This window comes from Mauremys reevesii, linkage group 20, assembly GCF_016161935.1.
Source record: "Mauremys reevesii isolate NIE-2019 linkage group 20, ASM1616193v1, whole genome shotgun sequence".
Lineage (NCBI taxonomy): Eukaryota > Metazoa > Chordata > Testudines > Geoemydidae > Mauremys > Mauremys reevesii.
In genome coordinates this window covers 10,451,916-10,479,291 of record NC_052642.1, presented here as the reverse complement: position 1 = coordinate 10,479,291, position 27,376 = coordinate 10,451,916, and the positions used below count along the sequence as shown (strand labels likewise).

The following is a 27,376-nucleotide window of genomic DNA, read 5'->3' as shown; positions in this document are numbered from 1 at the left end:
ATGGATTTATTTTAATCATATTCTATCAGCGGCCCTGGGTATTTTTGTTTAAACAATCTCTGTGCTGAATGTATTTGATGTACAGGAAGTAGATTTGCATTAATGTATGCACTGCATATATTTATCCTGCTGTTTATTTTACTGATGGAAGTTTTTGAAACATTCTGAAAAGCATTGCCAATTTTTTAAAAAAACCTCCTTTAATACATAGCATATTTAAAAAAAATTCAACCATAATGTAAGCATTTTGCTCCCATGATTTGAAATTCTGTGCGACTTGTTTATTCTGCTGAAAAGCCTCGATGGTAGCTTTTAGAAACATATTTATCACATCTACCTTATCATGACATGAACTTGGACTCTGAACATTCCTAACTCAGTCGCAAGCTGCCTGCATGATTTTGAGCAAACCAGACTTTCAAGTGGTTAGCTCCCATTTAGGTACCTGAAAAAGGGTCAGATTTGCAAAAGTGTTCAGCGCCCAGCAGCTCCCAACGTGACTAATAGCCAGATTTTCAAAAGAGCTCAGTATCCAATATACGAAGCTATCCTGAAACTACAGCCACTTGGTTTGGTCCCAAAATTCTGGCCTTCATCGCTCTAGGCAAAATCCTCACTCAATTTTAAATCATGCAGTGTTTTGCCATTGACTTCAGTGGGGTCAGGCTTTTGCCCAGTCTGTGTCTGAATTCCCTATCTGTAAAACAGGGATAATAATACTTCAACCCTTTCTGTTGTCTGATTAGTGTTTGAGCTCGTGAATGTACAGCACCTAGCACAATGGGGTCATGATCTCAATTAGGGCCTTTAGGCACTCGTGTAATACAAACAATTAAAACATGTTTAAAAGATAAATTTGGATCTCTTTCAGGGACCTCTTCAATCTATCATAGCAACAAGCTCCTAAAATAAATATAGCAGAATTATTTTGTTACCTAGCCTGTGAGGATACATCTACACTGCAGTAAAAGATCCACAGCACATTCGCATCTGGCCCAGGTCACCTGACTTGGGCTCTTGGGGCTCAAAATTGTAGTGTCCATGTTCAGGCTCAGAAACCCCACAAGACGTGTGGGTCTCAGAGCCCTGACTCCAGCCCCGGCATCTACACTGCTGTTTTTAGCCCCCGCAGGCCAAACCCCGTGAGTTTAAATCAATTGACCTGGGCTGAAAGACTTGGTGGCGTGGGTTTTAGTGCAGTGTAGATGTACCCTTAGTCCACAAAATGTATGGTGCCTCCTGGAGGCTGATTGGTGCAACAGAAAGTTACTGGTAGCATCACCTCAAATGTACAGTAGCACTGATGCTATTGGTAGAATCACCTCTTGTCCGTCTTTTTAGGTGGAACTAGCATTTTCGTCCTAATGAGACAACAACACATTGTGATGCACTAATTTGTTAACCTATGTTCTCCAATCTTTTAATTACGGCAGACGTCTTTGATGTGCTATTATTATTCAGCTCTGGCAGTAAACAATTCAACAACTCACTGGAAGGAACTCATTTTCTGAGAGACATTGTTTTGCATCCATATTCAAGGGGAAAAAATACTATGAAAAATAATGACAATCACAGCAATGTGCGGATGCAATTAAAGAAACAGAACATTCCTTAATATCGATAAGTCTTTGTGAAACCATAATGGCTTCTTAATTAGCGAGCATACCGGAGGCATGACCTCCAGATTCCTCACCAAGGCTTGGAACAATCACAGCAGTTGGAATGGAGTATCCAGGGGCAGGTGTTACACTCAACCCCAGGCATATGCTGGCAAGACTTAAGAGTTTAGTCACTGCTGTGTAAATACCTAGGCACGGCAGATGTGAACAGTAAAAGTCAGAGCTATGTGGCTCACTATTGTGCTCCCATTCTTGGATTTAAAGGACCCTTGCTTAAGTGGGACAACAGTAGCACATACTTGTTAGTTTTAAAGAAGGGATTTGGGCAGATCTTCAAGGAAGCCTAAGGGAGGGGGGTACCCAAATCCCCTTGGATGGGTTCCTAAATCTATTAGGCTCCTTTGAAAATCCCAGCATTAGTCTTTTCAGTGTGCCCTATTCCTCATCTATGCATGACATCCTTTAATGATTTATTTATCCACCGGTTGCATCACTACTGTCATTCAACTTCCTTCCATTCACCCCACTCCTCCTCCGGAACACAAGTTTTGTGATCACTGTTTGTAATGATCATTCATTGATGTGGATCAAAAGTTAATTTTCCAAAAGCCTGTTGCTTTTGTTATGGCTGCGCTAGACTATTGGTGTAGCATTCACATGTACAGATCAGATTGGAAGTAATTTCCTTTATATTTTTAAGGCAAGTAAGAAATCTCTCATCTTTCTGAGCATCCCTCAGCTGCACTTAAAAAAAAAAGAGTACAGCTTGTGGAAGGCCCAATTAGAGCCAATTATAACCTAAATGACCTCTCTTGGCATTAAAATTCCTAGCAGATCTCACTCTGTCCTTGCATGATGGAAATTTTGCTTCTATGCAGAGCTTTGATTTGGAAAGCTCACTCTTCATGATTGTAGCCCCTTCTATTTAGGTTCTTATATTGCACCCATCACCATGCTATCAGAGCACATTCCCATTATAACTTCAGTCATGTAGCTTGCATCAGTGGAGGGAGATTCCTTTTCTATTTCTCTCCCCATGTGGATTATTTTTTTATTTTTGTTGGAATCAAACTATTAAAAAAGGAATTGCCCCAAGTCTATCATTATTATTAATTTGCATTCCAGTAATACTTAGAAATCCCAACTAAGCTCAGATCTCAGTTGTGTTAGGTGATGAACAAACTCAGTTTGTGAGACAGCCCTTGCCCTGAAAAGCTGATAGGCTGAAGAGACAAGACAGAGGCACAGAAAGGAGAAGTGACTGGGGTACAGTAGGTCAGCAGCAGAGCCAAGAATAGCACCAGATATCCTAGGCCACTGCTCTGGCTACCGGGCAACACTCCCTCTCTAAAGACGTATTTCCCCCGTGGGCAACCACCTATGCTGCCCTTTTTGTAAATTTCAGCTCTTATTCCATTTCCTGTATGAGTGCTTTTGTTTGCACTCTCTAAAATCCAGCAGAAAGAAAACACATTGGTTGGGCAATCAGCTGGAACTAAGAAGGTTTTTGGTTTTGTTGCAATTTTAAAATGTCTGATTGGGTAGTATGTGCAAATTGGTATCTTTAGCCTTAAAATACTCAATGCGTAATCTGACAGGACTCCTTTATCAACGGTTTGCATCTCTATTTGAGCTTCGATGGTTTATGCATAAAATGTTATCAGCAATCTCAGCTGAAAAGAGGTCTATGGCTCTTTAAATTTTTGATGGGAAGCCAGCATGCAGTCATTTGTGATAGCATTATATGTAATCCAACATAATTTGATATTCTGATATAACAAAATTCAGCTTCCCCCCTATCCTTATAAAGAGATGATGTGTACAAGATTCGGCTAAATGAAATAATATCAGCACTGACAGCTGGAAAAAAAGGCACGGGTATCTCTCTTCAGATCTGTAGAGAGAAACTAGTGCTTCTTTGGTTGTGCTAGTGTGGTGAATGTCTCCCTTGTGTGAAGAAAATTCCGCTGGAAACTGGGGTAGTTTAGAAGTCATTACAAGAAGGAGATCCTTGATGAGATGTCTATTCTCACAAAGCAGCTTGCAAATCTGGCACTCAGGGCCTGTCTCTTGATTTGAGTCACAGGGCATTCTAGGTCCCTGCTCCTCACACACTGTAATTCCAGCCTAGCTCTCTTGCTACTGTTTGCTTCCCTGTCAATCTTTCTGAATTTCTCTCTAAACCCTGCCAGGCTAAGGGCAACGGCTGTCCCCAAAAGTTCTGGTCCTCCTTTCTTTGTTCTCTAGCAAGAGAGAGAGTGAAGGAACCCACAGAACTGTTTTACCATGGGCGTCTTTCGGTATAACATCACAGTGCTGGAAAGTGTGGTACATCCCTTGTCTGAGTGCTGTGTCTTCTCATACTGAACTCTCCCTGCCTTGATAGTAAAGTAGGAACAAGGGGGGGATATTAATACGTAGGTAATCCATTTGGCTATTACTGGTTTATTATTAGTAGCAATCCCAAATGAGATAAGTGTCCTTTTAAAATTAATTCCTTATAATTTTTCACAGAAAAAAAGATCAATGGTCAGAAAATTATAATCCAATAGAAAATTTCCCAGTAAATAAGTTAATGCCTTGTACATTTTTTAAGGGGACTTGATTTTCCACTCCGTTATGTGGGGTTTATGCCACTGTAACTGACTGAAGTCAATGGAATAAATGGGGAGTAACTCTATTTAACTTAATGGAGCCATACCAGCATAAAACTGGTGCACCATGGTGGAGGGCCAGAACAGCTAGTGTAAAATGACAAAGCTCCATTTTTTTCAGTTGTTAAAAATCCAGTGGGGCTGATTCTCTTCCCCTATGCACCCTTGCAAACTAGAGTGACTTCACTTAAGTCACCACAGTAAGACAGGTGTGAACAGAGAACCAGGTTTAACGTACCAAAAACTACCTTGAAATGAACAGATATAGTCAAACATGGTTTTATTTACTGTAATAACTCTAACACAGTGCTTCTTAACCTAGGGTGTGAGATGCACTTTCTGGGGGGTGCGAGACATGCCAGATTTTTTGAGAAGGTAAATCATTAAATGCCTGTGCTTAATTTGTGTTTGCAAGTACAACTACTTTGTTTCATCAAACCTATGTATTTATTAACATTATAAATTTTTTAATGATTACTAGAATATAATATAATACTATAATGTACAAACAAAAAATATATCTAAGTTTAAAGAACTGACCTATTTCAACAATTATTGATAAGGGGCGCGAGAACATATTAAGAACCAAAAGGGTGCAGGCTGCAGTAAAGGTTAAGAACCACTGCGTCTAACACAACCCAAAAGTAATGATACCACCCAAAACTTACAGACAGGACGATACTATACACAGAATGGGATGAGCCCCCTAAAAATGCATAATAAGCATGAGACATGGATCAGTGAAGGAGCCTATGTTGCAGGGAAGTGGGCAAAATTTTTGACTGAAAATTTTCTGTGAAAAAATGCAGATTCAGTGACTCTGAAACATTTAATGAATTTGTGTTGATTTCACTGAATTGTTTTGGTTGAGAAAAAAGTCTGAAAAATATCAAATACTGTATTGTTTTGACATTTTCTAAACAAAAATATTTCGATTTTACAAATTTTAAATGACTGTCTCAAAATTTCCTTTAAAACAACATTAAAATAATGCTTGAAACTAAAACAAAAGTTTGGGGTCAAACAAAACATTTTATTTGACCCAAATGAGGTCTCTGCTGAAAGCTTGTAACTTCTTAGTACTCAGAGTCATTGTGAGATGTGTGTCTGGGTGATATTTAAGGAATAAGGCACCTACGCTGACAGTTATGCCTTATGGCAGGGGTCCCCAACGCGGTGCCCACGGTCGCCATGGTGCCCACCGGGGCGTCTAAGTGCGCCCGCGTACTGGCCGGCGGACGAGCATCCGCCGAAATGCCGCCAACAAACTGCGTCATCCAGAGGCGTCGCCGCTGAAATGCCACCGATTTTTGGCGGTATTTCAGCGGTGATGTCTCTGGATGACGCTGCTCGGCGGCGGCATTTCGGCAGCGACACCTGTTGATGTTGCTGCTTGTCGGTGGAATTTCGGCGGATGCTTGTCCGTCGCCATGGTCCTCTGTGGCTTGTCGTCTGGTGCCTGCCAGGTGAAGAAGATTGGGGACCGCTGCCTTATGGTCTTGGAGTGAAAGTTAGTCATCAGGGAATCACAGGTCTTCGAGGTGGCTCCTTCAAGTGGGAGGGTTTTGTCACGCTCCTTGGTCAACTGGTGATGTAATGCAAGATTCAATTGTCTACACATGCCCCATCCCAGAACAGTCAATGCAAAACCATCAAAGACAACTGCAAACAATCAAAATGACTTGGAGATAACAAGGAACATTATAACAGACAGGAGATTGCTGTCTGGGAATAAGGAAAGTAAGATGGGTAAGTAAATTACAGGTCAGTGAAAGACACACTGTATCCATTCACTGAGGAGACATCATGTGAAAGACTGTATCCTGGTTCCAGGATATCCAGCTCTGCAACAGACTGAACTTTGCAGGGGGAAAATCTTCTTTATAGGTTAGGAAAGGCAATTATTAAGTAATGTAGGCCCTAATTTGCATTTTATGATTTTGTTTTGTATTGTAACGATTTGTTTCCATCACTCTCTCTTGTTTCTAGTGGAACTTCTATTCTTAAGTAAACCTTTTTTTTTTTTTTTTTTTAATAAGTGCTCGTAAGTGCTGTGCATTATACAGGAGAGGTGATTTAAGGTAAACTGGGTACGCTGGTCTTTTGGGGACAGAGGATCTGGGATTTCTCAGAGTAGCCAGTGTCAGGGTTGGATATCACATTCAAAGGGACTCAAGGACCGGGGTGCACCTCTTGTTAACCTGCAAGACAAAGATAGGGCTGGCATAGCCCAGAAGAGAGTGCTTGAGCGGTGGACAGGCTGGTGGTGTTAGGGAACTAACAGCAACCAACCATGGCAAGATTCCCTTTTGCTGGAGGCAGGGGTAACAAGGTGACTCACAGTCCTGCACATCCCAAGAACAGTTGCAACAGGTCAATGCCAAGTGGAGCTTAGAATATGAAGACGATATAACTGATGTCAGTGGGGTTAGCCCCGCATGATACCAGGGTAAGCAAGAGCAGAATCCAGACTCCAGCCCCTTGAACACTCTAGTCTAGTTCCTATTAGCTTGTAAATGGCATAAAGGAGGTTTTGTCAGCTTGGAAGCAGTTCTGAGAAATTATTCCTTCCACCGCCTAAGATACATCTTTGTGAACCGGGGTTGGAAGTGTGGACACAGGGTGGGACTATGTCACTGGGAGAGAATACAGGGAAAGGGTGTTATTGAAGCATTTATCACAGACAAATAGAGGGCCAAACCTGGTGCCTTTAAAATCAATGAGAGTTTTACCATTGACATCACTAAAGGAAGCACAAGCACCTTCTGGATGATAAAAACGGTCACAAAACTCAACACTCCTTCAATTAGCAAACTGCTTTGGTTAATGTTGTTATTGAAAGATGGATTCTTCTTACAATGCATAAACATACTTGTCACTTTTATAATGCATTTATTCCAAAGATCTGTAAAGACATTACAAAGCTGGGTAACGATTAACTTTTGTAGTGCCTTAGTTCTCAACCACTTTAACAAACGTAGGCCTAGATCCTGCAAACACTTATGCATGTGATTTACTTTATGCACATGAATAGTTCCAGGAAAGTGAATAAGTAAGTTAATAGAACTAACAATGGTTAATGGGACAACAATTGTGGGTAAGTATTTACAGGCTCTAGGCCATACATAGTAAAATGATGTAAAGCTCTTCAGTGTAATAAAAAAAAAAGACAATTAGAAGAGTTGTTGGAAACTTTTATAAACAAGACCTGAGACTTACTTGGTGCCAGTACAAACTCAAAGTGGAAACTGGCCAGGTTCATCGTGGATTTTCCTGAGGTTCATGAGTCTTTAGCTATGATTTCAGGCAGGAACCATACATGTTTTCCAGCTCATCACCAGGAAACATCTTTTGGGGTTTGCCTCAGTCTTACCTTGATGCAACTTCAAAAGCTATATTTAGAGGAGGTGAACCTGTAGTGATAAATCCATTTGCGTATATGGTTTGGGGTGCAAGTCTCTTTCAGAGTCCGGTGTCTCTGTGATCTCTCTCTAATTGTACAGGCATTTCTTTCTGGACAGCCATGAGCAAGGTAGGCAATCTCCTCCCTGAGAGCATTATTATTATTATTACATACCTGTTACCTGACCCTGGATCTGCTCTGCCTGCTTTGGGGGAGAGGGGAAGGAGGCGGGAGAGGGGGAAGTTATCTGCTACAACATGCAATACTTCTGAGGCTGATGATGATCCCTGAGTGGCTGGAATACATATCTGACAGAGTGTATAAAACTAAAGACTTACTACAGAACCCATTCAGACAACAGCTGAGAAAAAAGAGTCCACATGAACCCCCGTGAACCAAAATTACTGAATTCTGATACAACATGAACCATTACATTAAAAAAAACCCTCAGTTTCAAATGTCAAGAACAAGACTTTTACTGGATGATCAACAGAAACTCATGACAGAGTATTTTCAGTTTTGCATCCTTTGTTCATCATTATTTCCACTACTAGTCTTGTTTGCAACACTACACTAAACTGAGAAAATGGGACGCTCAACACTATCAATCTTGCCTTGGATCTGTTATTGGAATACATTCATTCTTTTGTTTCACTCTGAACAGGGCAGGGGAAAAACTGGTGGACAATCTTGCATGGAGAATGAGATCTCTGGGCCAGACAAAGTGCAGATCTGTTCCATCTGAGAAGGAAGTATTAGTCCATAGAGAGTAGAGTGTTGGCAGCAGAGCAGGGATCTGAGCCCAGATTTACAGGGTGAAGTCAAATGCTTTAAGATGTTATATTTTCATTTGCTGCCTTTCTTTCTTTTAATATTAAACATAAAATGGGAAAGAGGAGTCTGGAGAGGAAGCCAGAAGAATCTGACACACTCAGTAACACTGGATTTGGAATGTTCCCCTGTCTGCTAATGAAGCATGAAGCACCATGTGTTTTTTGTAATGTAGAAAACTCGCTAATGGATTAACTTGGACAGCTTGTCTTCCTAAAGGAAAGGGAAGTGCTAACTGTAAACTAAAGCAGGAACACCAGTAGGTTTAGAAAAAGACCCAAATCAATATTAGGAGGCAAAAAAATTATATTAGTGAGAAACTTTCATAGCAGGAGGCCTTATTCAGAGTTCAGCTACTACTGGTATTTATCACACTATCCAACTGAAACCACACATCCATTTACTTATCACATTTTCTAATTATGGAGGATACTTGCATTTAACATAGGGGATGCACCTTCCCCAGCTTGGCTTCCTTTCCTATTGGATCCTGCAGTACAGCCGTAATACCAAAGTTGTGACATATGTTCGTTTCCACATCAGCAGGCTGTTATGCCACGGTCAAAACTAGGCTTTCAGCACAGGTTGGGCAGGAGAGGAAACGTCTTCTCAACACCACTTCCTGAAATAGCAGCAGCAGAGAGCAAATAAATTTGTTTTTAAAAAGGTTAAAATGCCTCTGAGGAAATCTTACATCACAGAGTTTAATACATTACGTTAAAACTGCTACCTCATTTTTTCCTCAAGTGGTCTGCGATACTTAAACACCAGCAGGCTTCTTTTTGAATTTCTTTGCACTCATGGGTAAATTTTCGAACTGAGTATCTTAGGTCTCTTCATTTCTTTTTATTTATTTTTTAAATGGCAGCATAGTTTACACTGCATGTCGTAGTGAGCTCAGATTAACTCCAAAGATCTTAGAGTCAGTGGAAAGATCTGATATGCTACAGTTCTTCCATTGTTATCAGTATGCAAAACAAGTGACATTTGAAATGAAATGGTGCTAAATCAACAAGGATGTATACACATATGCACACACACCCAATATGCTTTCAGCTTAGAGCTAGACACTAATTCTTGAATAGGCTTGATATGCCTTTTGGAAAAAATTGCTACAAACACCACAGAGGTATAAAATGGCTTCAAGGTTAGCGTGCCTCCAATTAGCTCAAGTGCTCCTCAAGTTGCTTTTAAACTAGATGAGAATTTCATGATTCTTACACCCAGTGCTAGGTACCAGCTGTAAAAATCTTTAACAACCCCCCTGTTACCAGTTCTCTCCAAAGAGCATGAAAACGACTTCACATATTTTAAACTCCACCTGTTTCCTTGTATATACCCACATTTTAACCCCTATTGTGAGCTGCAATCGGATAATTCTGTCTGTCTACTGCATCTGGTTAAGATTCACTAGTTTCTTTGGCTCACCCAGGGTTCGATTTTGCCATTCTACTTTGGCTAATACCTTACTCCTGGAGCATTTCTACTGAAATGAATAGGCCTACTCCAAGAGTGAGCAACCGATCAGTTAGCGTGAGGAGATCAGACTCTCACCTATAGTAAGCAACATTGTACAGTAGAACCTCCGTGTCATGAACACCAGAGTTATGAACTGACCAGCCAATCACACATGTCATTTGGAACCAGAAGCACACAACCAGGAAGCAGTAGACACACATAAATAAATAAATAAAACAAACACAGCACAGTCCTGTGTTAAAGGTAAACTACTAAAAAATAAAATAAAGGGAAAGCAGCATTTCTCTTCTGCAGAGTAAAGTTTCAAAGCTGTATTAAGTCAATGTCCAATTGTGAACTTTTGAAAGAACCACCATAACGTTTTGTTCAGAGATACGAACAGTTTGGAGTTACAAACAGCCTCCGTTCCCGAGGTGTTCGTAACTCTGCTGTAACAAAAGACTTTCACAAGTTACAGGTGCACAGTGATGACCATATCTGTCACAGACATGTGCAAGCTACTGTGGTCTTGACAGAAACCCTTTAACCAGCCTGCAGCAACCCTAGGTCTCCACTGTACATAGAAAGGGATGAATGCTTTACGCAACTGCAAGTACACAGGATTTTTTTTAGGTGAGCAGCATAATTACCCAACTGAAATGTGGTCAGGGCACTGAAGAGTCTATGATACTTTTCATAACAATGAGGGGTGTTTAGTATCAGGGACCAGGAGCGGTCAGTTTAACGTCACCATCCAAAAGCAGCTGCGTAAGCAGCCTGGTGCCTCCTCAGACAATGCTGAGTCATTGGTTTAGTAATGACTCAGAGTGAAGGGTGCTATCTATAGAACAGCTCTTCCTGAACAGCTAGTTTTTCTTGGAGGCCTTCCATCCAGACAGCGACCATGCTATAGCGGTTTGCTACAGCTGATGAAATCAAATGCCATTACAAGCTGAGGGGGCATAGCCGTGGGCTGTCCGTCATTATATAGGTTTTTCTCTCATAACTCACAGCTAATAAAAATTCTGTTTTTATCCATTAGCTGCAGAAGAGGAAGCTGACCTGTGTCCTGTTTAAACAGACAGTGCAATCAGATTTTCAAATCAAGTTGAGGAGCTCCACTTCAGAAGTGATTATATTTATTCAGTACCCCAGATAATTTTTAATCTGCATCTTTGAAGTCAAACAAATTACCAGAATTTGAACTCCGAGCCTCTGGCCTGCAAATTCATCATTAAATCATCCATCCACATAGGGCTCGATCCAGTCTGGTGTGGAGTGTTCTCAGCTAGAATGGACTTTGATAGCAGTTGAGGGTACTCCGCAACTGCCCCTCAAAGCCCTCAGCTAGCCAAGATAACTGCTACACAATCACGTCCATCATAAATAATCCATCAGAGGTCACTGGAGCACACAGGTATTGCTACATTAGTTCATCACAAATTGCCAGTAATGGCTCTCATAAATACTGCTGGCTAGCAACAAGCAGGAGGGGTAACTATGTTTAATTGCATAGGAATCCAGTAGACAATTGTCATCAATCCAACCGCTCCCAAAACCCCAATCATGTTGGTCAACAGTTCAGATTCTAAACATGAACTGCCTGGTGCCGGGTCTTAGCTGCAACACCAATGATAAAAATCATCTTTAAAAGACTATCGCTAATGTGGGATTTGGTTGACGTGATCCCTACAAATCTCAGCCTTGCCACAGTACATGGATGAAAGGCATGCACAATGGGGGAGAAGAGTAATCTTATCGGCTACAAAATAATATTAGTGATAGTTCATTCCTTCTGCTGCTCTGAAGGCTGACAAACAGGTTGAATAGAAATTTCGTAATGTCGATTAGCCAAAAAACAAGACACACACACACACACACACACAGAGGAGGAGAAAAGAAAAGCCACAACTATAACAATAACAATAACAACAACAAAATAAAGGCATCCACAGTCATCTCAGCTGCAAGCACTAACAACCTGACATGAACAAGAATGCATAGAAAGTGAAAGGACTCTAAGATGGATGGATAGGTATTGCCAGTTATGGGGAGGAAGATGAAATAATAAGACAACAACAGTAAGAGAGGAAAATAATTCAGAGAACAATATGAGATTCTTCTGGCTATTCAGCAGCCTGTGTGAAATGAGAAAATAGAGAGAGATTTGGTGGAGGTTGTTTGCTGCTCTCTGCACTTGAGCAGCTCTCTATGCCACTGTTAAAATGAAAGAAGGATCCAAGCAAATACAGAGACATTTGTTTACTACAATCACTGGGTAGAACCCAGTTGCTATCTGTGAAACTACCTCCGAGAGGAAGGCAAGCAGGATTTGGGCCCGTAGTGCTAACAAGGTCCGACTTTCTATTTTATGTCCTTACGAAGAATGAGTGTTATAGATGTCGGTGCATAACTACTCGGCTAAGTTCTTTATAATAACTATATAGCAGATATTTGATTGCTGCAGGTTTGGGGAAATGAGAGTTCATCTATACACATTATTCAGTGCTTCATCCGTTAGCGGTAGCACTGATGGCAGACAGAAACAGAACAAGTTATTGCTTGGAGCATAACAGAAGAACAGGCACCATGCACTGCACAGCAGCTTTAGCATTGCCGGGTGTGCCAGTGAAATATCTCTGAGGAACCTGCGATCACCTCCTTGCCTACACACCAAACCTGCCAGGCTATTCGACCACCTCACATAGGATTCTCCTGATTTTTTGGCATGCATGGGCCAGCCTTAAAATGCATGGGCTCCCCTCAGAAAGAGGATGACCACTAAGATGCTGGGTAAGGTCAGACCACAGATTGTCTCCTTCATTGCTCCTGGAGGAATAGCTGACAAGTTGTTTCCTCCTAGATTTGGTCCCACTTCCGGAGAGGGCGATAGGGTCAGGCTGAGTTATGGTGTCTGCCTGGGATGGGACCCCCTCAAGGAGCTCGATCCCAAGAGGCCACTTGCTCATTAGTCACACTTGTTATTTCAAGTGGATTGGTCCCATCCCCCTTCATACCTTTGGTCCCATGCTACTCCCAGCAACTTTACTCCCATTCAGCTCAGCATCAACTGCTTTTTATTTTCAGCCACTCCAATGCATTGCTCATCTACCTGAAACTCAACCAGCCACGCTGTTTCCTACCTTTGCCTGCTCCTATCCATGGTCAGTATGGCAACACCCATTTTTTCATGTCCTCTGTGTATCTGTATCTTCCAACTGTATTTTCCACTGCATGCATCCATTGAAGCGGGTTTTAGCCCACGAAAGCTAATGCTCAAATAAATTTGTTCGTCTCTAAGGTGCCACAAGTACTCCTCATTCTTATTGCTCCTATTCAGAAAGTCATCTCCAGTGTTTCCAATCCAGCAACAGTCATTTCAATATACACTCCTTGTCACAAACAGGGGCTTGGTCAGACAGGCCTTAGAGGCCAGAAACAGCACCAAAGGTAGATCCTGAGTCCTAGAGTTAGCCAAGAGGCAGGTTCATCACTAGGGTTAGGGTTAGGGTTACACAGAGAAGTGGAGTGCCCCAAGGATTGGTCCTGGGGCTGGTTTTGTTCAATATCTTTATTAATGATCTGGAGGATGGTGTGGATTGCACCCTCAGCAAGTTTGCAGATGACACTAAACTGGGAGGAGTGGTAGATACACTGGAGGGTAGGGATAGGATACAGAGGGACCTAGACAAATTAGAGGATTGGGCCAAAATAAATGTGATGAGGTTCAACAAGGACAAGTGCAGAGTCCTGCACTTAGGACGGAAGAATCCCATGCACTGCTACAGACTAGGGACCGAATGGCTAGGCAGCAGTTCTGCAGAAAAGGACCTAGGGGTTACAGTGGACGAGAAGCTGGATATGAGTCAACAAGGTGCCCTTGTTGCCAAGAAGGCTAATAGCATTTTGGGCTGTATAAGTAGGGGCATTGCCAGCAGATCGAGGGACGTGATCATTCCCCTCTATTCGACATGGGTGAGGCCTCATCTGGAGTACTGTGTCCAGTTTTGGACCCCACACTACAAAAAGGATGTGGAAAAATTGGAAAGAGTTCAGCGGAGGGAAACAAAAATGATTAGGAGGCTGGAGCACATGATTGGGGGAGGGATAGCTCAGTGGTTTGAGCATTGGCCTGCTAAACCCAGCGTTGTGAGCTCATTCCTTGAGGGGGCCATTTGGGGATTGGTCCTGCTTTGAGCAGGGGGTTGGACTAGATGACATCCTGAGGTCCCTTCAACTCTGATATTCTATGATTTATGAGGAGAGGCTGAGGGATTATTTAGTCATCAGAAGAGAAAAATGGGGGGATTTGATAGCTGCTTTCAACTACCTGAAAGGGGCTTCCAAAGAGGATGGACCTAGACTGTTCTCAGTGGTACCAGATGACAGAACGAGGAGTTCTGTCTGGTCTCACGTTGCAGTGGGGGAGGTTTAGGTTGGATATTAGGAAAAACTTTTTCACTAGGAGGGTGGTGAAGCACTGGAAATGGGAGGTGGAATCTCCTTCCTTAGAGGTTTTTAAGGTCAGGCTTGACAAAGCCCTGGCTGGGATGATTTAGTTGGGTTTGGTCCTGCTTTGAGCAGGGGGTTAGACTAGATGACCTCCTGAGGTCCCTTCCAACCCTATAATTCTATGACACTTCCTGGAATTCCTCCTGGACTTTAATAGGTTCCTGGACCAATTGAGGTCACAAGGGAAGCTGTCAGTCTGGCCTTCCTAGGCAGTACTTCCTGTGGTGTTCATCTCCACAGGGTCTACATCACAAAGCATAAGACCCTATCACGGCTGTTGGGTCAGCGAAATGAAGGTGTCAGCTGTCCCACTGACCTCACTCCTAGTCCTCACAGAACCTCATGTTCCTGGAGTCAGCTCTCAGGCCGTCAGAGGTGGTCTGGGGGTAGCCAGCACCAAGACCCTGTAAAGCTGCAGCACAGAACTGAAAGCATCAGACCGAATATGGAACAGATTCTTTCCACAGAGGCACTAGCTGTGTATTAAATATATTGGAATTTCTCTCTCTTCAAGCTTCATTACTAACTCTGATTTAGGGAACATTTCTGCAAAATGCACCACATTTTTTTCCCAAGGGAATTGGGCCCATTCCTGAACAAAGTTGGCATCCTATTAAATAAATAAATAAAAAAGCAGGCATGGCTTTAATGCCACATATTAAAATAGCGAGAGGTCAAATCACGTGCCAAAGCTTCCCACACAAAATTGGGCAAAGAGCATGAGAAGTAGCAACATTTTACACAGCTCCAGGGACTGGGGACCAGGTGGCTTGGTGAGCTAGAAATGCCACATGATCTCGTAAGTCTGAATGCAGAACATACTGATCAACAGTATAATGCATTACCTCATGCTGGACAGTAGTTTAGAATTAGGCAGCATATCTCGTAGTTAAGTAACATCAGCAGTGTGACTAACTGAATTACACCATCTTTTCTGTTCCATAGAGTTCTGAACCAGGACTGTGTCAGCCACAGTGCAGGCATAGCAGCAACACAACCCACACGGAGGTAAGCGCTGCACTGGCAGGGATGTGTGCACAAGCAGTTATGTAGCACAGCCTCTGGCTATCCTTCTGTAACAGTGTTACTCCTTTTCCAAGTGTATAGCACATGGGCGCATGGCTCACTTTGCCTCTGCTTGAAAGAGTGTTTTTATCCATCCGTTAACTGACTGATAGTGGGGGGGAAAACAGCTCCCTGGGCCAAATTCTGCACTGGTACATGGCTGTCGTCCTGGAGTCACTCCATTCACCTAACTGAGAGCTGAACCTGGTCTCCTGTCCCTCTGGCATGCTCTGGCTGCTTTGTGCCACTGCAGTGACTCAGTACAGATATAAACCTGGTTTAAGCAGCCAGTTAAGCTGGGTGTAGGGTTGCTTTGTAGCCATCAATAGCATTCACAATGATTCTGTCCCTAAGCATTCAATGACGTCCTGAGCTAAGCTCTAGAGTTTGCACAGTCATTTGTTAAATGCATCGTGCCATGCTGTTTCCCTTCAGCAGCCATGTCGAGATTGTGCTTTGGTCTTACCCTCCTTTTTTAAGAATTTCGCAAATCAATGTCTGTTAATTGATTATTCCCCCTTTATGACATATTTGTGGCTTGCACACATGCCTCGGTGCACATTTGTAGAGCACTTTGCACCTGTGAAGTGCTCTGTAAGCGACGAACATTATTACAGTATTTCTTTAAATTGGCATGTAATATCAGGACAAAGAATGGTCTTTCCTTGACCACAGACCTCAGAAGAGGAACAGATCATTAGGTCATTTCCTCCAAGTGTTGGAGGATTCACTGTACTGGAGTCATTCAGGGCTTGACTACAGCAGTGCATTTGATAATATCGATTTTCCATGTCAGTTACACCTGTTCAAAGCAAGTGTAAACGCTACTAACTCAGTGCAACCAAGGCAGGATTTTCCACTCACTTCCAACTTATGGTCACATCCCATCCCTGTTCTGCACAGCTGTCATAGTAGATACAAGGCCGTGGATAATCGGGACTGATGCCTTTACTGAAATATCCCTTTTTCTGTATGGTTGGAGTGGTTCTGTGGATAGCTACACTGTTTCTGAATGCGGTGAAGTACAGCCTTTGTTTTTAAATGCTGGGCATAGGGAGAGCAATATCTTTCCTGAGGCCCGTATTACCGCTTTGCATTTCAGTGTCCTTATATTAATGTGACAGGCAAAAGGTAAAACAGTCGCCATAATTGTGGATGATCCCAAGCAGTGATTGTTGCATTTCTCTTTCATTTAGATTTGGAACCATATCAGCTCAAAGACTGGGGCCTGGGGTGAGGTCCTATGTAAGGGATGTCACTGCTGATTTAGAAAGCAACATGTTTATTCTTTGCTGTAACCTGCCCTCTCAATCTACCCATCAATCCCATGCATCTCACAATGGCATGTTAGCACCCTCAGTTATTCTGGTTGTTACTCTATCAGCATCCTATTACATTGAGTTTGGTGGAGGGAACTCTGCTACTTTACAGTAAATCAAGGCCAATGAGCCTATATAAACAAAGTACAAGAACGCCTCACTTAACATTGTAGTTATGTTCCTGAAAAATGCGACTTTAAGCAAAACGATCTTAAGAGAATCTAATTTCCCCATAAGAATTACTGTAAATGAGGGGGTTAGGTTCCAGGGAAATTTTTTCATCAGACAAAAGACTGTACACACACGCACAATTTAACAAACAATTTAATACTGGTACACAATGATGATGATTGTGAAGCTTGGTTGAGGTGGAGGAGTCAGAGGGTGGGTGCCTCACTGCTAAATGAACTAGCAATTGACTAAGCCCTCAAGGGTTAACTCTCACACTCTATGAGGCAGTAGGAAACGAGGGAGGGCAGACAGAGACACACACCCTGTGTGTGAGAAAAAAATGCACATTTCCCCTTTAAGTAGCTGACCCCAGGCTTAAGTACACTGCCTTGTTAATTAAATCAGCTTGCTGAGACCTCCTGAGACCACAGCTACTGCCTAGAACAGGGGTAGGCAACCTATGGCAAGCGTGCTGAAGGTAGCACACGAGCTGCCCGGATCCTGGCCACCGGTCCGGGGGGCTCTGCATTTTAATTTAATTTTAAATGAAGCTTCTTAAACATTTTAAAAACCTTATTTACTTTACATACAACAATAGTTTAGTTATATATTATAGACTTACAGACAGAGACCTTCTAAAAACGTTAAAATGTATTACCGGCACGCGAAACCTTAAATTAGAGTGAATAAATGAAGACTCGGCACAGCACTTCTGAAAGGTTGCTGACCCCTGGCCTAGAAGCTCCCTCCCTCATGTGTCCCCCTGCTCTATGGAAGATGGGGTAAGTGGGGTGCAGGAGCAGTGGGGAGGGGGAGACACCCTGACATTAGCTCTCCTCTTCCCCCCTCCCCTGTAGAGCAAGCAGGAGTCTCGGGGAGCAGCTCCAAGGCAGAGGGCAGGAACAGTACGTGGCAGTGAGGGGAGGGACACAGCTGAACTGCAGGCAGCTGCTGCACAGGGAGCTTAGGGGAGTAGGGAGCTGCTAGGTGGAGCTGATGGGGGGCTGCTGGTCCACCCTGGTTCCAACCACCCACCAGCTAGCTGCAATGGGCTGCTCTTCCTGCAAACAGTGGACAAAACAGGCGGCTGCCAAACGATGTTAGAAGGGACCATTTCACAACTTTAAATGAGCATGTTCCCTAACTGATCAGCAACTTAACATCAAAACAACATTAACCAGGATGACTTTCAGTGAGGAGTTACTGTACATTCTACATGTGGGGAGCATTTGTGATGGGTGAGACCCCACTTCGATGGCTGAAGAGTTTGGCCAGTTCTGATGAAGTGATGGGATTGGGAAAAGGTCATGAGCCTTCCTTAGGGCGTGGGCAGACTGAACATGCCGCACACTGTGACAAGCCACCGAAGGGCTTGTGTTTCCGCAGCACTCAGAGGATAAGAATAAAGATATTAAAAAGCAACAAAACCTTGTGAAATGCTGGCCCCGGGTGACAGCTCATGTCATGCCCCATGGTTGATGGTGATGGGAGCTGTGCTATCGACAGAGAGGGAGATACACAGATGGATCGGGGCACCCTAGATTTGCCACACAAACACCCACATTGGCTACTTGCCTGAAACTTGAGGGCTGCACCTAAATTTGTTTGCAGACATACATGCATTTGCAGAACCAAGCCCATGGGCGGGCAGCTCTGACCTGAATGTGCTAATATCTTTCTCGGTAGATTAATAGGAATGGCTAGTTTGTATTTAACAGTAACCTGCAGGTGATCTGCTTGGCTTACTCTGCTCTGGCAGGGAGTTGAGTGGCTGTGAATTGGGAATCCCTGAAAAGGACTAAAGCAGAGTGATTTCTAAGCAGAGTGATCATGCTGGGCAGGGCTCTAGCAGGACTGGCTGGTGCTTTAAATAGCACCGATGCCTGTTGTTAGCCGGTTTCTGGAATACAAAGAGAGGCTGCTCCATTGTGTGGTGGTTCTGCTGCTCAGTCCTCAGACAGGTCATGACCTCCAGAGGATTTACTGCACGGTGCTCTGAGAGTCCAGTCGGGCGGCCTCATTTGCTCGCCTATCAAACTCGCAGCAGCTGCCCCAGGAGGTGAAACAAGCTGATCTTTCCTGGTGCGAGCGGAGCGGAAAGGCTGATCCGACCCTAAGAGTTTAATAACAGTGTGCGGCGAACATATCTGTAGGGCACTGAAGGACTGGATTTCAGTATTTATGGTTCTGAGGCTGACTGCACAGCCAGAGCCAGTCAGTCAGCGAGAACCTTTAAAGCACTGCACGGCCCCAAAAGGCCCAAAGCAATTAAAATCTGGATTGGGGGCATGGAGCTCTCCTTCGGATGGGAAAAGGAGGACGCCACTTTAAAATGGTGGCTTTAAAAAGCAGGGCCAGTGAGCTCATCCCTCCCTCAGCGGCTGCTGGGCTGGGGACTTCCTCCAGCCTGCGGCAGTGTAGTCAGTCCTGCTCAGTCGGATATTGATTTTATACGGGGCCACTGAATGATCACAATAGCGCACACCGAATACAGCGACGAGAGCAGGACGCGCTGCTGAGCTAATTGCTGCGCTGAGGGCTCGACCCACAAGCCTGGCAGCTCTAGGGAGTGGAGTCCATTGGATGCTCACAGCTGGCTGTGCTGAATGGAGATCCTGATCCCCTCCCCATGCTCAGGAGCGGCCACATCAGGCTTCCCTAGCTGCCCAGCCCAGCTCACCTCACCCCTGGGTAAGTCTATTGGGAAGGCTCCAAACTCTTCCCCCTTTGCAAGGAGGCTTTCTTCCCTGAGCAGCGCTGCTGATCCTGCCCCAGGACTCCCTGCCTCGGGCACTCTTTTGCAAAACAAGGCCAGGAGGTCAAGGCCACAGATGTCAGAGCTGGACAAGAACAGCCATGTTAAGCGTTAATATTCCCAGTGCAGAACAGGAACCACCTCTTTAGCCCGCTGAAGGATGCTGACTTCGGGGGCATTCCACCACCCATCTCCCATTAGAGCTAAGGCCAATGCTCACAGAGGCTGTCTGGATATCTGTAGCATGCTGGCCGCTCCCTGCCTCCCAAGAGCCCCCTCACTGGCGGGGGTGCCTCTGCAGTACCTCAGTCCTCTTTTCTCCTTCAACAATACACGCTGGCCATCCAGGCCCCAACCCCAATTCGTTGTCTCTCTCCCCCCTTAGTTGGGGGGTTCCCAGCCTTCTTTCCCAGAACTGGGTCACAGTTCAAGGCCTCTGCCAGTGAGAGTCTCGCTCCCTGCACCTGCTTCTTCAGCCAGCTTCAGCTTCTGTTTCCAGAGCATCCCCCAGCTTATTGCCAGGCTTCCTGCCTCAGGCAGTCTCAGTAACCCTCTCTCAACCACACACCTTCCCTGATGACTTTTAGGTTTAAAGGAATCACCTGGTTCCTCTCAGGTGAAGCTCATCTTATCAAGGCTGGCTTGGCCCCGGGCTTCCCAGCTTAAACGCAAGCCACCCTGTTACAGTACCTGAAAGAGAGGGTTGCACAGGGATACTAGTGAAATTCATCCCCATAGAACTCCTGGGAGGTAGGAAAGTATTCTCGTCCCCATCTGTAAGATGGGGATACTGAGGCATAGATAAGGTTCAGTTTAGAGACTGGGAAAAGGTCTAGTTCAATGGCTATCGCCTACGTTTAGACAGGACGTCTGCAACAATGCCCGTATCCTACTCCTGGGCTTTACTGCCCAAACCACCCTTTATCCTATGCCTAACAAATCATCTGTGATCGAAATAGCAAGCTGTGCATGTCAAGGGAGTGCACCGGCAGCACAGCATTAAGCACAAGCAAAGTTATCTATGTACAAACCGGCTCTCCCTGTTGTACACAACTATGAAAGGCGCAGGGGTGTTATGGCGTAAGACTGATCACATAATAGGATGACAGTTCAGAGTTCATAAGGGGAATGGTGGGGAAAGTCTAGAGTTAAACAAGAAGCTCATCTTCACACTCTATTAAAGTTAATGTCAAGTGAGGGGCTTAATTAACAACGAAGAGCGAGTGAAGTCCTTGCACTCCACAGAAGAGCTACAGTGATTGTTCCACTCTGGAGGAACTGCCTCTGCGGGACTCAGTTTCCCTTGCCCATTCAATCCACATCCTTCTTTCTGAGATGTGGGGACTCAATTACTGCTAAACTTCTGTGCTGTAGGTACCCACCAACTCCATCTACAGAAACCACCTAGCAGACGCTCCTTTGTTCACCACCAGCCTGCTCTGGATTCCAGCCATTATCCTAGAGGTGAAAAGCTCCATGACCCATTCATAATCTGCTGACCCTAACCTCCATCACAGTGTTGTTACAATTCTTTAGAATGATTTCCCTTCCATGCAGAACCAATTTTAATCACTGGCTCTGTGAGGAAAAGGAAGTGCTCCTAAAAGTCTGCCAGGGTATTGTTTTACTGTCACCTATCATTATTTGGAGTCATAGGCCAAACCACGGCGGGAAGGAATTTCTTTGTTCTACTTCTTTACAATGCTCCTAGTAGCAAAATAAAACAAAATTAGCCAGTTAGGCCATTATTATGCACTTATGGCCTTTTGATATTTATGATTTATAAGAGCAATTTGCACTTATCTAGCACATTTCAGCTGAGGCTAAACAGTAACGATAAAACTTTGCATTTTAATAGTGCCTTCTGTCCAAGCATCTCACATGTAGAAATGAGGCCTCACATCACTATTGGGAGGGTGGGTAAGTGTTCTTATTCCTTGCCAACAATAATGAGTCTGGGGGTATTTGATATTTTCCTTGAAGTCCTGGCTCCTGGAGTCCTGTGATTATGTGAGAGAGTCTCTGGGGGTTTTTTTGTTTTTTTTTTTAATTAGAAGAGTATCTAGCCTTCAGAGTTGCAGAGAAAAAGCTTGAAAATCTGAACCCTATAAAGGCTTGAAAACCAAGAACAGCAAATTTATTATTAAAAAAAAGAAAGAAAATCTCATGATTTTTGAGCACTTGGGACAACTAAGGCAGAAAGGTTGAAGAACTTACCCACGGTTATATAGCAACTTGTATATTTGCATTTTCCTTACACAGGAACGGTGCCTGTACATAGACCTTAGGCACCAACAAAAGATGATTTTCTACAGATGCAGACATTTTATACTGGGTCACAAGATGTTCCCTAGTGACATATTTAACACAGCAGGGCAGGTCCTCATCTTGCATAAATCATCAGATCTGCACCGACTTCAATGGAGCAGCAGGGAGGGTCATTTACTATGTATTTGTACAGAGCCTACCATAGGGCAGTCCTGACCTGGTTGGCTTCTAGGTGCTCCTGCAATAGAAGCATGTAGCCATAATAAATGATTGATAATATGCTGATTTACACCAGCTGGGCCCAGAGGCTTGAAGCCCTGCGCCTGACACCACATTGAACATGCAGAAGGGTTATTACCGATGCTGCTAAAACAGCCTCACCAGCTCTCTCAGTCACAATCAGAGCGTAAATCCATTTCTCACGGCCTTACACTAGGATGTGGTCTAAAGCAGGGAACCTCTACAAAATGCAGATGGGGTGATTCTTGCAGGAATGAGATAATAATAAGAGCGGATGGACTATAACCCTTAGCCCATAGGCTGCTATGATTTGTCAGCATGTGAGAGAAGTTTTGATCATTAATACTGTACAAGACCCTGAGTATAGTGGCTGAGCTGGAGCGCTTGTAGCCACGGAGAGAGACTTCACAGGAGGCCCAGGTTAAGGAAGAAAAGAGACCCTACTTCTGAGATATCAGGTACATAGTTATAGGGTTCCAAATATATTTTCATACAATCCACTGCTGCCACTATGCATGTCACAGTTTGGGGCAACTGTGCGTGTTCAGCCCAGGGTGCCCACTCTCAGGCTTCTAGTTCTCCAGCTGTTGTCTTGGTGGAGACCCATGTCTCTCTCCCTTCTGAGCGGGGTATTTCCGGGCTGCACAGTTCCCTGCCGTCACTGTTATTCCCAGCGCAGATAGACTGCCCAAGGACCTGCTGGCTCTCTTCAGAACGAGTTAACAGGTGTAATTGCTACAGGTGTAAGATGCCACACAGCACTTCCTATGCAAACCTACTTCATTCTTAAGGTGACAAGCACTAAAGAGACAACATTAAAAACAAGAGAAGAACCTACATGCTTGCTAATAAGCTAACCAGAGATCACCCTGACATGGGCTCTGGCAGGCGCAGTCCTTCAACCCTCCACCCATGGGGATTCCTTGTGATACCAGTTCATCACAGCTTCAGCTCAGGACACGTACTTAGTCTTATGGGGTGTCAGCAGGCCCAGTCCTTCCAACCTGCCCTAAGGATGTACAGGTCTCCCAGAGTACATGTAAACCACAGCTGGGAATGAGCACTCCAGCACAGGTAGACAGACGCACTGGCTCCACTTGAGTGAGCACTCTAAAAATAGCAGTATGGACACTGCAGCATGGGCTAGCCGTTCGAGTATGGACCAGGGGGTAGGACAGGCATGTTCTAAGGGGGTTAGACCATTCTGCAATGTCCACACTGCTGTTTTTAGCATTGCTTGCGCTTTTATCTCCCTGTGCTGGGATGCCTGCTCCCAACTGTGGGTGGATGTGCACTCGGAGGCCTGTGCTCCCCACCCTAGAAACCTCGTTATTGTTAAAGCCTTTCACAAATCACGGATCCACTAAATCCCATTTCTTGACACTCTCCTGTGCATCACCAGCCATACAATACCAGAGCGATTAACCAAATCCAGTAGGAGCTCTGGGTCTCCAGGCACATTTTATATTCTAGAATACGTTGAGCAGTGCAGGAAAGAAAAATACAAGTCACTTGCTTCCTGCTAGATTTCAAAGCAGCTTGGAAGAGAGTTATCCTCATGTCTATGTATCTAATTTTGTCCCTCACGTTTTGGTAGCTTGCTGCTACTGGCTTTTACTTTATCTCAAAGAAAGCTCAGGATGACTGTTCTTGTCTGGGTAGAAGGAAACGTTGCCTCCATGACAGCAGGGAATTAATAGTCCAGACTTCTGGGTTCTATTGCTGGCTCTGCCACTGTCTTCTTAGGTTATCATCGCACATCTGTACCTCAGTTTTCCCACCTGTCAAATGAAGGCTACTACATGCTGTTCTTCACAGGGCAGGCCTTAATCTTTCTGATCCTCTGCTGGAAGTTACCTTACAAGAGCAGGAGAGAAACAAATGACTTCCTACTATGTCCTCAAGACAGACCATAGCACTTCCCTGGCCAAAGTAACTTCCTACACAAGTCCCAGTGAAAGATTCAATACTTTTGTTGACTTCATAGCCAAAGAGCCTCATTCTCCTCACTTATTCAGTATTATGCTCAAGTAACTCACTTGGCTTCAACAAAGCTATGCACGCTCACTTTACTCTGGCATGAGAGGAGAATCAGGTCCATACATCTTACAGACAACGAGTCATGGGGAATTAATTCGCTGAGATGCTTGACTGAGGAGAGCTGCTTATGATGCAGGCTCAGTATTTCTCTGGAACATTTTGGAAAATTAAACATGCTGTCGACACAAAAGTTTACTTTTATGTAAATCAAAATGTCAACATCTGGCAGCAGCGCATGCATATTTTCCTTTAGTCTGTCTCTAGCAAAGGGTTTTTTATTTTTTTCTACCCTAGACACTCATCAGCGTAGGCATTCTAAGCACATCACTAGGTAATTTTCCTAGTAAAGGCAAGTGTAGAAAGCTAAGCATTGAATGCTCTTTCAAAGCCACCAGGAGTATCAGTGTTTACTTGTTTTCTAGCTATAACAGATGCTGCCATTCTACATTCAAAGTGCCTCCAGAGAAAGAATAATGAAAAAAAAAATTACCATGACAAGGTTAGCAATTGACAATTATTTGTCAATAAATCTCCTCCCCTTATCCTCCCAGTAAAGTTCCTCTTTTACAAATGAGTGACTTTCACATCCTAGCATGAGAGATTTAGGTTAGCATACGGAAAAGAATTCCCAGAATGGTCTGGCGATGGACAAAACTCACTCGCAATGTTATTATCAAGCAATTGTGCAATGCAACCCCCTGCTTTCAAACTCGCTGAGCTGAGCAACAAACATCAACGTCCTTTAACATGTTTTTAAATTTAGTTGTAACTCAAAATAAAATACTAGTTATAGTTTATGATTTTGGTTTATGTTTTTTTAAAAAGCAGTTGATGAACGGAGGAAACTGCTCATTATCAAAGACCATTATTAAAATGCCAGTTCACGCTTGCATCCTCCGAGTGACCTGTCTTATTCCCATCACAGTTTGCTTTAAATCCTTAGTCTTCAGCACTTTAGGCCTGGTTTTCTGTTCTGTTGCACTGATTTAACTCCACTGAAGCCAACCCGATCTTCAAGCGGTGTAAATCAGTATACCTCCATTGAATTTAGTGGAGTAGTACATTGAACACACAAGCTGACAATCTGGAGTTAAACTGGTTTAACAGGAGAATCCATTACCAGACACAACTTCATTATGGCTAATTCTAAGAAAAACGAAACAGTGCCTCTGAGAGTTCCATGCACGTTCTGGTTGTGGAGTGTGGACTGCCTCCCTTTCGCTTCTCAGCCTGGACACTTACGTCTATTAAAGCTATTTTCCTCTGCTACGGTGTAATTAGCCTTCACCCCCAGAACCAGTGATCTCAAAATCTGACCCCCTTACAGTCCATAAACTTAACTACACAATTGCAGTGCTGTGTGACTGCTTGCCATAAAACGGTACAGTTGATTTCTTTTGTATTAATTACTGTTCAGCACTTACCTCCAGCGAGCCTTTTGGACCAGAACCTGTAAGGTGCTGAGCACTCTGAACTTCAGCCTGCTCCACAATTTACAGGGATGCCCTCCAGTAAGCAATGAAGTAATTCCTCCCTCCCTTCCCCCCCTTGCCTACAAGCTCAGTGATATGAATTTGCATAATCAGACTCCAGGGAGTGTACTTCTAATCACAAACATATCTAAACCCGCAGTGTGCGAGGAAAAGTAGCTTTTCCTACAGACATGGCCATGTACAATTATTCTGAAGCAATATATAATATGCACAGACAGCCGTTAGCGTGGTGTTATTTTGGAGAGTTATGTGCTACAAATGAAAAAAATGCTGCTTAGCTAACTGCTCCTAGTTATCCCTTGCAGCAAACAAATAAACACGGTCAACCCAAAACTTTTGAAAAAGCAGATTAATTTAGTTTATGTCTCAAGAGTTAGAAACCGCTTCCCTTGGTGCATTTGAACAGTCTATGGTCAGATGAGTTAAGGTGGAAAACTACAGAAGGCAGCAATCCAATGTCTACACATTAGGCTCCCTGGGGTACATCTAAACTGCAATTAAAGACTCGTGGCTTGCCCAAGTAGACGTCTGGAGCCTGGGCTGTGAGACCCTGCCCCCTCACGGGGTCCCAGAGCCCAGGCTCCAGCCTGGACATCTACACTGCAGTTTTGCAGCCCAAAGCCCGCAAGCTCAAGTCAGCTGACATGGGCCAGCCATGGGTGTTTAATTGCAGGGTAGACATACCTTAGAGGCAAATTTTCAAAGCATTTGCATGGGGTTTTAATGGGAGTCATGCTGCTAAAACCCTGCATGGCTCTCTGAGAACGTACTGTGTCTAACTGCATGTCAGTGAACCTTAATTTGAGAATTTTGCACAATTACACGACAGCTGCCTTGTGAATGAAAATGCTGCTGCAAGGGGATTTTTTTAGAGGGGAGTGGTGGCAGGGAAAGTATTTATTTTACTCAGAAGCCCAGCAATAAATCTAAAGGCTACATCCTCTTCATTACAAGGATGTAAGCAATATTTTTCAGTGGATTCCAAAATATACCCCTATCTTCCTGCAGTCCTGGTATACCTGTGAGGACTATGCATTCTCATTCTCCCTCTCTCTCCCTATAAGAACAGTCATATTGGGTCAGACCAACTGTCCACCTATCAGTATCCTAACTTCCGACAGTGGCTAATGCCAAGTGCTTCAGAGGGAATGAACAAAACAGGCAATCATCAAGAGATCCATCCCCTCTTGTTCACTCCCAGCTTCTGGCAATCAGAGATTAGGGACAACCAGAGCATGGGGTTGCATATTGGCTAACAACCATTGATGGACCTATCCTCCATAAACTTACCTATTTCTTTTTTGAACCCCATTATAATTTTCACCTTCACAACATCCCCTGGCAATGAGTTCCACAGGTTGACTGTGTGTTGTGTAAAAAAAGTGCCTTTTGTTTGTTTTAAAGCTGGCATGAGCTGTGCTCCTCAAAAGCCTGGCTGATTCCCTTCGATGTATGAATTATGTCATAGATGAATGGCAAGAATTGGTCTAGTTTGCTGGACTTGCAGGCAGGTTAAAGCTAGTTATCATAACAGCTATAGCTGTGCAG

The 27,376-nt window shown here is 43.8% G+C and overlaps 1 protein-coding gene across 5 annotated transcripts in view; it reads right to left on the bottom strand.

Moving 5' to 3' along the window:
• AUTS2 (activator of transcription and developmental regulator AUTS2) overlaps positions 1-27,376 on the bottom strand; it is a 1,174,081-nt gene that overhangs the window by 958,000 nt on the left and 188,705 nt on the right. For all 5 annotated transcript variants that reach the window (XM_039507742.1, XM_039507744.1, XM_039507745.1 and 2 more), the window contains one exon: positions 8,945-9,129. In XM_039507742.1, coding sequence (XP_039363676.1) covers positions 8,945-9,031 — 87 coding nt within the window. In that variant the 5' untranslated portion in view covers positions 9,032-9,129. The remainder of the gene's footprint in view (positions 1-8,944; positions 9,130-27,376) is intronic.